The sequence below is a fragment of the Colossoma macropomum genome, unplaced genomic scaffold (assembly GCF_904425465.1).
Source record: "Colossoma macropomum unplaced genomic scaffold, Colossoma_macropomum, whole genome shotgun sequence".
Lineage (NCBI taxonomy): Eukaryota > Metazoa > Chordata > Actinopteri > Characiformes > Serrasalmidae > Colossoma > Colossoma macropomum.
This window is the reverse complement of record NW_023494794.1, coordinates 645,432-658,563: the sequence shown is the minus strand read 5'-3', so window position 1 is coordinate 658,563 and position 13,132 is coordinate 645,432. Positions and strand designations below refer to the sequence as shown.

General features: G+C 38.2%; 1 protein-coding gene across 1 annotated transcript; it reads right to left on the bottom strand.

The window, feature by feature from the left end:
- Positions 1 to 401: 401 nt before the first annotated feature.
- Positions 402 to 12,481, bottom strand: nrgna (neurogranin (protein kinase C substrate, RC3) a). The gene is made up of 3 exons (XM_036579822.1): positions 12,341 to 12,481; positions 8,396 to 8,542; positions 402 to 954 (listed from the first exon to the last, which is right to left on the bottom strand). Exons 1-3 carry the CDS (start codon positions 12,353 to 12,355, stop codon positions 934 to 936), a joined length of 183 nt encoding a protein of 60 aa, XP_036435715.1. The 5' UTR covers positions 12,356 to 12,481; the 3' UTR covers positions 402 to 933.
- Positions 12,482 to 13,132: the final 651 nt, after the last annotated feature.

Here is a 13,132-nt window from a genome sequence, read left to right as displayed (position 1 = left end):
ATCTGAAAATACTGACTAATTCAATGTCCTTGTAGTCCAGTAGGACTGAATGATTAATCTTTTTTTTAATTGAAATCACGATGTGAAAACCACCTGTACATGAGTCAGATCAATCAGAAGCCACCGAAAACATGTGATATGACATCACAACCACAACTAACTGGCAGTCTGGTGCAGCATGTTCAGCGTTCAAACCTTAAGCCAGAAAAAGTTGATATGCTAGTCTTTTTTGACAAAAAACAGGCCTCGACATTAATTTATACTCATGATCACAATTTAAATCATAATGTAATGTAATTAGATACTTTCCCCAAATGATTCACCCAGCTACCAAAACGACACGCTCTTAAATTAGAGTGGTCCAATGAACTTTCGAACAAAGAACACCTAAAAACACTGAATCCAACCCATTTTGCTTTATTAAACAGGCAGAAACAAAGTCACACTAGAAAAGGCAATGGCCTGTCTTGTAATAAATGCATACTTCCATATTGTAAGAATACAGCCAGGGAAGTGAGCACAAAAAAAAGAAAAACGAATCAACAAATTCCCTCACTTTTTGGCTTGTTCTGCTAGTAGCCACAGAGAACATGCCTTTCACTACAAATAATCATTTGATTGTCTAAAAAAAAAAAGAAAATGAAACTGACTTTCCACAGAAGCTATATAACATGCTGAGAGGCTATTGTGTGCCACAGACTAACGTCCAGACTTTATCGGAAGCAGAGGAGGAGTGAAAGGCCGTTGATCTGAGGGCAGACTCCGGACCTAGTTTTTTTTCTTCTAAGTTTACACTTGTATATATCATACACTGAAGGTTTCTCTTCGGCAAAAGACCTCTGGTTATTGCAGTGATGTGTGTGCTCCGCCATGCTCAGGGAAAGTAAAACCGTCAGGGCTGTGGCGGCGGCGGCGGCGGGACGTCCTCTGAAGCTACTTCTGCTCTCTTTGTTTCTGCAACAGAGACAGGACCATAAAATGTGTGAATTCTTGCATAAAATCATGCAAAGAAAAGCTCTAAATGAGCAAAGTAAATACATACACTTTAATTTTTTATGTTACTATATTGTGCTGCCATATCAAATCAGAGAACGCTGGCTGTTCTTTACATTATGTGAACATTTCATTGTGATTGGACCAACAGAAATGGTCCCCTAGTACCTGGAATAAAGTACGGATACAAATACATGAAAGGTTAAGAATACTTCTTCCTTCTTTTATAAAATGACCATTTCAGAAAAACAAATATTGTTACAACAGCAATGTTATATTCAAGCAGACAAATATCCCACACATCAGACCATAACTGAGTAAATATGATGTAAATATACTCTAACACAGGGGTCGCAATCCAAATGTTAAGAGGAGCCATTTTGTCCTTTCAACAAAAATCAATCCACCTTGGGAGCCACAACATTTTATGATTTAATTGAAGTAACGGTTTACCATGTTGGCTGAAAATATGTCTTAATATGTGCTAGCTAATGTCCTATATAGACTAAAAAAAATATAAATGAAAACGCAGACTTACTCTGCTCTGCTTTAAGCTTTAGCACAGCTATAGCCGCTTTTCTTGCATCTCCAGCAGGAAACTTTTCCACAAAAGTAGAACAGTTTCTTGTAAAATGTCTCTCAACGTTCGTTTTTTTATGAGGCTACAGTCAGATTCTCATTCACCAGCTTCTCATTCGAATTTTCCTGTTCCACCTTAAATGATGCAGCATTTGCATATGCATTTAAGGTGGAGCAGGAAAATTTGAACAAGAGGCTGGCGAACAGCTGACTTAAGTTTCGCGACTTCTGAATGGTTGACAGTTTCCTCGTTGCAGATTACACGTATTCGGAAACCAGATGGAGTGATTATAAATGCCAATAAGTCTATTCATCTCCAAATTATCGATGCTCGTCTTTCTCTTTGTCATTTCGTTAGCTACTAGCTAGGCGAGATTCTTGTCTGGGTTGCTATGGTGACCAGCAGTCTGCGCGCCAACCTTCAGGGTTAAAGGTTGGTGCATTAGTAGTTATAGGCTAAATTAACTCCAGCGTTTCAGACCATTTATTGTTAGAACTGTGTTAGAATGATCAGCAGAGCTTTATTTTACTGCAAAGAGGATTATTTTATTTTTACCTACAAATCTAATTCTGCTGGAGCTGCAACAGGACAGTCAAAGACCGGCATGCTGCCGACCCCTGCTCTAACAGAAGTGACTTGCGGTACAGTAGAGGTAGAACTGAGAATTTTGCACCTTTTTTGAACCAGTTTTATACATAACGTCATAGGGAGTGCTAGCAAGAATAGCCAGATACATACAATCTTATTCACTTAATTTGTACACTTGTTTACATTGCAGCAAGATATTATATCTAACCTCTGGACTGTGCTGGAGGTATCTACACTGGAATATGCAGTACTGGCCTTTTGATATTGGTATTTCTAGTCAAACTGGATGTTAAGTTGTACTGTCAGGAAAATACAGAAAACATCTAAACAGAAAATTAAACAGAAGTGTCAACAACCAAATATAATTTCAAATTTTCAGTATTTCCACACTTTGCCTTTATTACAGCTTCCATTCTTTTCAGGAAACTTGCTTTCGGTTTTTCAAAGAAATCTGCAGGGATATTTTTCCACAAATCCAAAGTTCAGTCTTAGAAATTGGTTGCATTTTCTGCTTCTTAAACTCCAAATAATCCCAGACACATTCAGTGATGTTGAGGTCTGGACTCTGGGGTGGCCAATCCAGTGTTCTTAGAACACCTGCAGCTTCTTTGTTTGTTTCACAGATGTTCTTTTTTGTCTGTCTGTTCTCAGTAACAGCTTGTTGACAGCTCCACATCCTTTCAGACTCATAGTGTTGAGTTGTTTTCTCTCAGTGGAAGGATGGACAGTTTTTTTTCAGATCTGTAGCAACAGTGGAGCTTGATTTTCTCTCTCAAAGATAAACACTGTAAATACTGTTTATTTCATGGTGACACTTCTGGTGGTCTACCAGGTCTTGCACAGTTGTTGGAAGCCCTATTTTCTCTGTAGGAATCATTTTTGACCTTCTCCTTCTTTATCCTTATCTAATCTAATCTAAAATATCTTTAATGAACAACTTGTACTTAATGGTCTTTTTGACTGGAAATTGAATAAATGTAGAGGGGGGTCTCTGATTTTTGCACCATACTGTATATGTAATAAATTGCATTAAAGCATAGGCACACTGGAATATTATAAACACTAAGCATGGGTAAATAAAACAACATAATAAAACAAAATCCATTCCAAATAAGGGTTAAATTTCTGATATTTGTGATGGAACATAACTAATATTCAATAAATTGCTTTAAAGCAAAGGTGTCTTGGAGCATTATAAGCATCTTCAGTATAAAAATACAAGAACTAAGACTTTAACTCTGTTAGCAAAGACTGTGTTAATATAGGGCAAATAACACATAAAATACATCTAAAATATACTGAGTTAAGGCAAAGCTGCATTGTACGTATTTACAGTGCATAAATAAAATGGGTGAGATGCTGCTCCCATGACATTAACTGGGTACCATCTGTATTATTGCCTAGCAACAAGTAATTAAGGCAGCATTGCTAGGATACCGTTTCAGCCACAGTGAGGTCCATGGGGGAGATATTGATCCCAGGCAGAATATTCTCTACAGAGTTTTATTAAAGCCCTTCCTATAGAATCCCAAATGCCCCTCTGACAGAAATCTGTGTCACAGACAAACTTTTTTCCGGCAGCTCTGCGCTCACCGCGAATGGAGCCATCAGAAGCAAATGAGAAGAAAGCCTCAGTGTGGTTCAGCCATAGAGCACCTTCAGTACCAAAGCTAATGTAGAATACTGTAATCAAATGAACACTGCACTGCCTCAATAATCCAACAGCAAACCATTCTGAAGGTCTCAGAGAGAAAACTACGCAAGTGTAAATGAGGTGACATTATGGACTGCAACTCATTTTCAAAGTGTGAAAATGTGACAAATGTTAGTTTTCTAAGTGCTTCAACACAGTTTTCTTAGAGTTGTCTACATTTTTAATTGACACCAATATAAACTTAGGCTGAATGGTCACATTGCGATATTTTATGTTTCTCAGGATGAATATTATAATATTTGAAAAACAAAACGGTCAGAAAAAGAGTTTCCAATTTTGCCCACGCTCACTATCAGTCTAGCACACTAGGACAAGGTGTGGAATTAAGGCAGAGTATATCATAATTACTGCAGTTGGAACAAAACCTTCCTTCTATCTGTATTTCTGCTGGTCGTTTTATATGATTTAAAAATGCCAGCTGGCCTTCACTGTGTCAACTGCATCAAAATTTCATGACAAACGGACTAATAGAAATTATACAAAATGACTTAGAAATAAATCATGACACAATAACTTCCATTTTAGAAAGTTAAGAACGTTTAAAGTTACTTTTTTGGAGATATGAGGTTTTCTTCTGACAGTGACAATGTGCTACATTGCAATTATATTGTCACACACATGATGTGGTTAATAATTGGTCTGTGTTGTTTTTGACCAAAGTGTTTGTTTGTTGGACAATGTAAATGCCCTGATATATCTTAACACCTAAAGAACATCTGTGATTGGTTAAGATGCTCACAGCACATAATAAAACAATCAATGACTGGTTAGAGGGCTTTTATGCATATTGTACACTTCTGTAGTACTGGCATCACAAAGACTGATGTCTGAATAACACGTAATAAATGATATACTGTGAAGCCATAATGAAGACTAGAGATGGAATATTGGTAACAATGAGTATCAGTATCTGGCTAATATCCACAGAAAATGCTGGATTGTACATCGGAAGGTGAAAAAGGATGAATCCTGTGGGGAAGTGTTTAAGCATGATGTACTACTTTTAGTAAAGCGCTTCAATTAAAAAACAGCTCATTTTAAAGCTGAGTTGTTTTTAAAGAAAACATGTCGGATCTGTATCAGTTTCACTACTGAAAAAGTGGTATCGTAAACCATAAACCAATTTTGCAAAACATTGAAATCGTTTGAATGTTCACAATCTGCTCCTCAAGAGAATCTAATGCAAATGTCTAGGACTGTTATTGCACCCCTTACTCTAAATCACCAGCCCTGCCCCTGGAGATATACCCCCTCCAGGGTTTGGCTCCAACACTAATCCACAACACCTGATGACTGTCTTCAGAAGTCACTGATTGGCTGGATCAGGTGTGTTGGATGGTATGTAGTGAAGGTAGATCTCTAAGAGAGCAGCAATGATCATCGATCTGTAAACAACTCATTTTCCTCCAAGCTACTGAAATTTAAGCTAAATATTAAAACACTGTAAGAAAACATTGGAAATGACATTTAATGGGCTATTGAGTTAACAGCAGGGTGTTGTCTTTCATACCATCTAATTTGCAGATAAAATTAGTACATTTTAAATGTAATTAATCTTACCATGAAATGTAGTTTTATGCTGCAATAATACTGATGTATCATATCAATGTTACTGGGGTATGAGACTTTTGATGATTTCTGCTCATTTTAATGCACAGTGTCTATTTATTTACTTAGTTTTCAGATATGGAGAAAAAAAAAAAGACAAAAAATGTAAAATATAAAATCTGCCAAATCTGTCTTTTGTATGCAGATTTTCTATTATATTTTTTATGTTAAATAAAATAGCAAATAAGCAGCAATTGTGCAATAAACATGTGAAAAAGTGTGTTCTCTGAAAAAAATCAACAAAACGTCATTTGATCAGGGGTGCCTATACTTTTCCATACGTCCGTATAAGTGATGCTAGAGGACGTTGTAAAGCTTCTTCTCAGCCTATAATTAAAGAAATTCCATTGCAAAATGTCCAGTGTTGAACTAACACCTACAGAGCCAGCTTCTCAGAGCCAGGTTAACTTTAAGTGTAGACTAAAAAGGATTTTCAGTGGTGAATCATCAGTGGCATTGCAATAAAGACTAAACTTAATCCATGTTCAGGAAACAGTCCATAATGATGCATTAACATCTACTGAGTCAATGTAGTCTTAATACCCACGGTGTTCATTTAAGTTCACTCGGACTGGATCATACCTTATCACACGTTATTTACCCTTGTTGTTTAAGAAATGTTTCATGAGGAATATTATATATTAGTTTGTAACAGTGAGCATTTCTACAGCTGCACTGTACTGCTTGGGTTGACTGTTTGCTTCTGAAAGTTGTATAAAGCACTCTGGGCATCTTCTATTGCCTACTGGACAAGCGTGCTTCTGTTGGAAGCCAAGCCTTACAGGATGAAAACATGTTTGGGGGTGTGAGTCAGCTGTTTAGAGAATATGATCTCATTTGTGTGAAAACGGTTCCAGAATTTCCAGATAGTTCCTGCAATCATGAAACCACAGAAGCAGAAGATATAAAAAAGGTTAAAAAAAAGCTAAAGCTACTATTACATTTATGACATTTATGATGTTTTTTTTAAATATTCTTTGTTACATAATATGGAAGCATGTCATGAGATCACATGAAACTTTTCCGTATTATAACTGCAACACATTTTGCTTAATCTAAATTCAGCTGTGTTAATACTCAGGTTAGGGCTAGTAGCTTTACTTTCTTGTTGACTTTCTAGTCAAAAACACGAACCCCAAGGGACTTTAGGGACACAGGTGTGTACGAGTCAATAATCAGTGGACAGCTGATTCCCACGAGGACAGAGGTGTTTGAAAACAGCAAACAAGTTCTAGGCAGGATGTTGTTTTCAAGAAGTAAGCTAGATGCAATGTAATTTGCCAATTAGTCATGGAAAGTTCCATTCGAAAGGCCAGCATCAAAAGTAGAGGTACTCAAAAAACCGTGATATAGAACAGAGAAGAAACAGGTTTGGTGAGGCAAATAATTACCATAGTCAGGTTTCAAGTTCTTGTTTGTGAGCACATGGAGTGCAGACTTAGAAGGGAAGTTCCATTTGTCACTCATACAGATTTTAAGGTGCTAAAAATTCAGATAACCAGTATATAAGCTGATACCATTTAAAATAGTCAAATATTTTACAGACTTCAATCATTGAAAAAAAGCTGCTTACACGTTGCTTTAAATTTACATCATTTGAATGTGCACATTGGCTCAACATGAATGAAATATGTTACATCATCATAATTACTATGTTAAAGTGCTTAATTTAACTTACATAAGTTGATGTAACACATTCCATTGTGTGGAACTGATGTACACACAGTTTTAATTAAACAGTGATTTACTGATTGTTATTTGTGAATTGTCAAATGTGATTGGCTGTTCTCAACTGTCTTAAAATCACATAAATGATAAAAAAAAAAAGAAATCAAATAAACAGCACAAAATCTTAAATTTATATATATATGGGTATATATATATATATATATATATATATATATATATTCCCAGTTTTATTGGTGTTGGTGTTATTTATCGCTTGTTTTTCATATTTCTTAAGCAGTTTTGATCATAAAGTTTTCTGCAAGTTATTATATGTTATGCTCATGCTAAATGTGAGGTTTGGACACATTTTGCATATTATTGTCATTTTAATCATGACATCGTTTTGTGTTCACACTTAACAGCTCAGCTTATATTGCTACGATCCAGTTAAACAAGGAGGGGGGTCCTATTGGCACCATCATCTAAGATTTTGTTGGGAGATTGTGAGTTTAAATCCCAGCAGTGCAACAACAGCAACAAAAAAAAAATACTAATATTAATACAGTTCATTATCGGTGGCATTTTTCACAGATGCATCAGCAGGCCAATATTAGTGGCCAACTGATACATCAGTTGGGCTCTAGTCTTAAATAATATAAATAATACATATAATTTCTGTTAATTAATACTTATTTTTCTCATTGTTTTTTCATCAGTTCTCTTGATCGAAAGCATTGTTGTGTTAGAAACGTTTGGATGCATTTTGCATGGTTTTTGTCATTTTAGCCATGATATGGTTTTGTGTTCAAATTTACCAGTTCAGCTTGTATTGGTACAATAGAAGAGAGCAGATGAAAGCAGTCAGTTTGGTAGCTCTCTATAAACATTTCCTCACTGTTTTCCTCACATCACTAAATTAGCAGACAACACTATCACCATCCATGTGGGAGACTGGGGTTTGATTCCCTGCCCAGGTAACCACAACATGCTAAACCAATATGAGTCCCTGGGCAAGACTACCTTTACTTACCTCTCACTGTAGAGTTTGGCAGAGTAATGTGCCAAATACTGTAAATGTGCTCTGGCTTTATCTGTGGGATTTTTAATGATCCTGATAACTACATGGGACCTAAATATCAGCCAATCCGATATATATCAACTGTTCCATAGATGTAAGCCAAGTGTTTCAAAACCTTGCAAAGTGGTTACTGTTGTTCTACTGAGTCTCCAACAGTGGTGCTCACCTCTTCTCTGGGCTTGTCGTCCTTCATCTTCTTCCTGGTCATGTGGCCCCGAAAGCCAGCTTGAATCTTAGTAGCAGCCTTGTTAGCGGCCGGGTCATCGAGTGGGATGTCCATGATATCTTCGTCCTGTGGCTGACTGCACCCCTCCTAAAGGTAGTAACAACGCATGAGGACGAGCACAGTGGTTATGAGTGTAAACAGGAATGAAATCTGTCACATGACAGTTTAGAAGCCTGCTTTCTGGCACAACAGTATGTCATCTCTTGCTAACCCATCTGGTGTGAACATTCAAACAGCGAAAGCTGAAATGAAGATGACATTTGGGGTGAAATCTCATTACTTGGTGTTTAGTGAAATTCACCACCTGACGGTGCAGCACTAGTCATTTAATAATTTCAATAATTTTCATAGATTTAACATTATAGCATTTGAGTGTAGGGCTGTTATGATTGAATGAATGATTAACATTTACCTAAATCTTCCTACTGATCTCTTTTACAGTAAGAAGCCAGTTGGACACATTCGTTTACATGTATGTTTGCCACTTAGTGTTTTTATATGACTATACATTTTATAAAAGATAAAAAATGCTTTCTAGTTTCCACCAGTTTACTCGATTAATCGTCAGAATAATCTTTAGATTGCTCGATTACTAATAAAATCAATAGCGTACTTTCTTCAGTGATGAACCTGATGTCACAGTATAACCAACAAATATTGCAATACTTTTCCACAGACCATGAAATTCCACGAAATCCCTTTAGATTTAGCTCCTCTAATGAGCCAGCAAGGATGCTAAAATCACACTTCCTCCCTGATGGCCTTCTATGAACCTTTTCTTCTGCCTTCCCAGCGGGGTAGGCCTTGTCATCGGTCCCTGCCGAGGCTCAAGTTTCCGACAGCTCATCTAATTTGGCTTGCCCGCTGGGGGTGTGCCACTGTTAGGGGACCTGGCATGTGCGTAGCCTGAGCTTCTCAGACGAACTTTGCGAGGAACCAGCTGAGCGAGAAGGAAGCACGGCACTCCTCAGAGGCTCTGCTGCTGTTATGGAGGGATAAACACTGATCTATCATACAACAAACGAGGTCTCGTGGGCCTGCTGTGTTCTTTCTTCTCTAAGGCCTTTCAAGTGGCAATGACGGGCCAACATCAATATAGCCAATGTGCATAAAGCAAATGTACTTCATAATGTTTTTACAGGTAACACTTTACTGAAGGCCAGCATTCATAAGGCTGCATGACACCTACATAAGCCTTTCATGACAGCTGACATAATCCTATACAGACATTTATAGAAGCTCACTCCAACTGACACTTGTTGAAATAAGCCTTATGAAAGCTTATGTAGGTTTATGTCAGATGTCATGAAAGGCTTATGCAGCCTTATGAATGCTGCCCTTCAGTAAAGTGTTACCTTTTTTCATTTTGAGATGCCCAACACAGCGGCTTACTCATTCATAACAAACAGTTGGGCAAAGAAATTCGCACAGCAATCAGCCTATCTAGAACCGTCTGACCACTGGAACCGAGACTAATCATCAATCAAGAAAGATCTTGCGTGAACTCCACTTGTGAGCGTGTGTCATTAGAAGTGGCAGCCCATCGGTTTGGAACATGCAGATGGCCATCTGTCTCATCAGTCACAAGGCACGTCTTCGGATTATACACAGATAATTGCTGTTTCTGGAAAGTTCTGCGCCCTCCTACAAACACTCAAGTCAGAACCCACGCAGAGGCCGCCTTGTGTAACATCGCTGACTGCTTGTGTTCCTGCCACTGGAGAGCACTAAACAAAGAGAACAAAGAAGCTTCTTTGAAAGCTCCGCACGCTTTGTGTCGGTGGACCTGGACGACGGTTCTGTCAGTCGACAGTTTGGGGGAGTTTTGTTCCATTTCTACCAAACATTGTGACAGATGAACAAAGGCGATTAAGCAGCAGTAGCAGTCATGCCAGCCAAGGCGACTCTTCTGAGAAAATGTGGTTTCCAGCGTGCCTCCACACACCAGACCTCAGCTCATCCTGAACCTTCTCAACCCTGCAACCACAAATCCCTGGTCAGTTTACCAATGAAGAACATATATCAGCCATTATAATTCAAATCCACCTTTTTCAGACAGGAAGACTCCAGCTGTTTCCATACGCAAATGGGTTGGAGTTTTCTTTCCTCATCCAAAAGGAAAGAACATTAGAACATGAGTTCACTTGTTCCTGACCGTCTTTGGGGCCCATGCACGATAAACGACAGATAATGGAGGCGTGATCTCTCAGGGGTCAAGAAAAAACAGAAATACATTCTGCCATCCAGTATCAGTCGGTAGAAGGTGGTTCCCCTTTGAAAGTTGGTTCCTCTCAGCTTTTCTTCCTCTGGGAGTTTTTTCCAGCTTGATCATTAGAGTTTTCATAAAGCTGTAATGCGCTATACAAACAACACTGAATTCAATCCAGTCAGAAGAGCGTCTATGTCAACAGTTTTAGCCGGCTGGAGTCAGCAAACCACCGATATCTCACTGAAAGAACATTACAGTTCAATTCACTTATCAGTCAGAATTTATTAGTAATACATACTGTTAAATGACATATGATAATATCCCCTCTCACATCTAATATACTCTCCCACAATGGTCTATGAAGCATCATACACTCTTAAAAAAGCGTTCCTTGGTAGAGGGAATGGTTCTATTTAGAACCATGAGTTCTATATAGAACCATTTCATGCTTAAATGGTTCTTTGCATGGTGAAATTGTTCTTCAGATTGATGGGGAAGGTGTTGTACATGATTTGATATAGATTTTTTTTGTAAATGGTTCTACATAGCACCAAAAAGGGTTCTTCTCTTGTTACATGCTTGACGTTGTAACAGTAGAAGAACCCTTTTTGGTGCTATATAGAAACATTTTCAAAAAGCCTCTATAATGTGGAGCCATACACAACACATTCTCCATCAGTCTGAAGAACCATTTCACCATGCAAAGAAATATTTAAGCATAAAATAGTTCTATATAGAACTCATGGTTCTAAACAGAACCTCTACCTTTACCAAAGCACCCTTAAAGAACATCTTTTTTAAGAGTGTAAATATGAGAACAATCAAACAAGAACCAAGTTCTTTAGTAAAGGGAATGGTTCTATTTAGAACCATGAGTGCTATATAGAACCATTTCATGTTTAAATGGTTCTTTCATGCTTAAATGTTTTTTTTTTTGCATGGTGAAACTGTTCTTCAGACTGATAGGGAACGTGCTGTATACGGTTCTATGTACAACTTTTATGAAAATGGTTCTATATAGCACCAAAAAGGGTTCTTCTCTTTTTACAAGCTTGACATTGTAACAGTAGAAGAACCCTTTTTGGTGCTACATAGAAACATTTTCAAAATGGCTAGAACAAAAAATATAGAACCATACACAAATACATTCTCCATCAATCTGAGGAACCATTTCACCCTGCAAAGAACCATTTAAGCCTGAAATTGTTCTATATAGAATTCATGGTTCAAAACAGAACCAATCCCTTTACTGAAGATCCTTTAAAGAACATCTTTTTAAGAGTGTAGGTGTGAGAAAAATCCAACAAGAACCAAGTTCTGAAGAAGTGATGCTCTACTTTCCACTTCAGCATTTTCACAGTAATCAAAGTCACAGTCATCCCAATGGAGCACATATTACACAAAGCCAGCTCTTCACTCAGTATTATGTAACGGCTCAGCATCTGCAGGTGTCTTTATACACATAATCATCATTTTTGCTACTATTATTCTTACACTGGCATTCATATACTTCACTTCAAGTCAGAGTGCTTCATTCGCAGTGACTCTCAATAAATCAACGTAATATAGAAACTTGACGTACAATTCATAGTTCGAGCTCAGAAGCACAAGCCACACTAACGCAGCCGAGGAAAGTTTTCTATTCTTTTCTTTGAGAAAAAAAACACGCTCCTTACTTTTCGACAGTCCATAGCGACGCGGGGAGAAGATGTGCTGAAGATGAAGATGTGGGAGAAGCAGCTGAACTTGTCCTCAGGTGATAACGGGAGCGAGTATCTCTGCTCTCTCTGCTCTGCTGGCTCCGCTCTCCTCCCTCACTCTCCACCTCTACGAGTACAAGCGCTGCGATGCGATCTCACCGACCAATCAGATTCGGCGACAACACAGCCGGCAGCCAATAGCGTTACAGGGACGGCCACTTCTGCTACTACCAGAGAGATTAGCGTTGCTAGCTAACTTCTACAACCACCGCTACAACTACGTTAACTGCGTGCTCGCCAGCCTCTTATTCGACTTTTCCGCTCCACCTTAAACAGTTCAGACGCCAGAGTGTACCTACTGCATAATTTAAGGTGGAATTAAGTGAAAACTGAAGTAAAAACAGGAGCCAGCCAGGCAACTTAAGCCTCATGTTTTCTGAGGCGTTTGGTTAAGTCATGACTACAAGTGGGATAAACACTCAAGATATTTCCATGAGTATTTTAATGATTTAATATGGCAAAATATTTATATTTCACTGCGTGATTAAGAAACACAGGTTTAATTCCAAAAATTTGGTTGCTAAATTCGAGTTTTAGTCAGTCAGCTTTACCAGGTATCGACTGGATACCGGGAGCTGCATCGCTTCCAACACGCAGGTATGTAAATAGCTGTGTCTAGCTTTTCTCTACGGATTGTAAGGAACCAAATCCATGTTAAGCAAATCAGCTCTCAGACGGGACCCTGACAGGACGAACCGTGGTGGTTAA

Coding starts and splice junctions, on each gene's coding strand:
- nrgna (XM_036579822.1), bottom strand. Junction 955..8,395: donor ACGACAAGCCCAGAGAAGAG/GTGAGCACCACT, acceptor TCTCTGTTGCAG/AAACAAAGAGAGCAGAAGTA.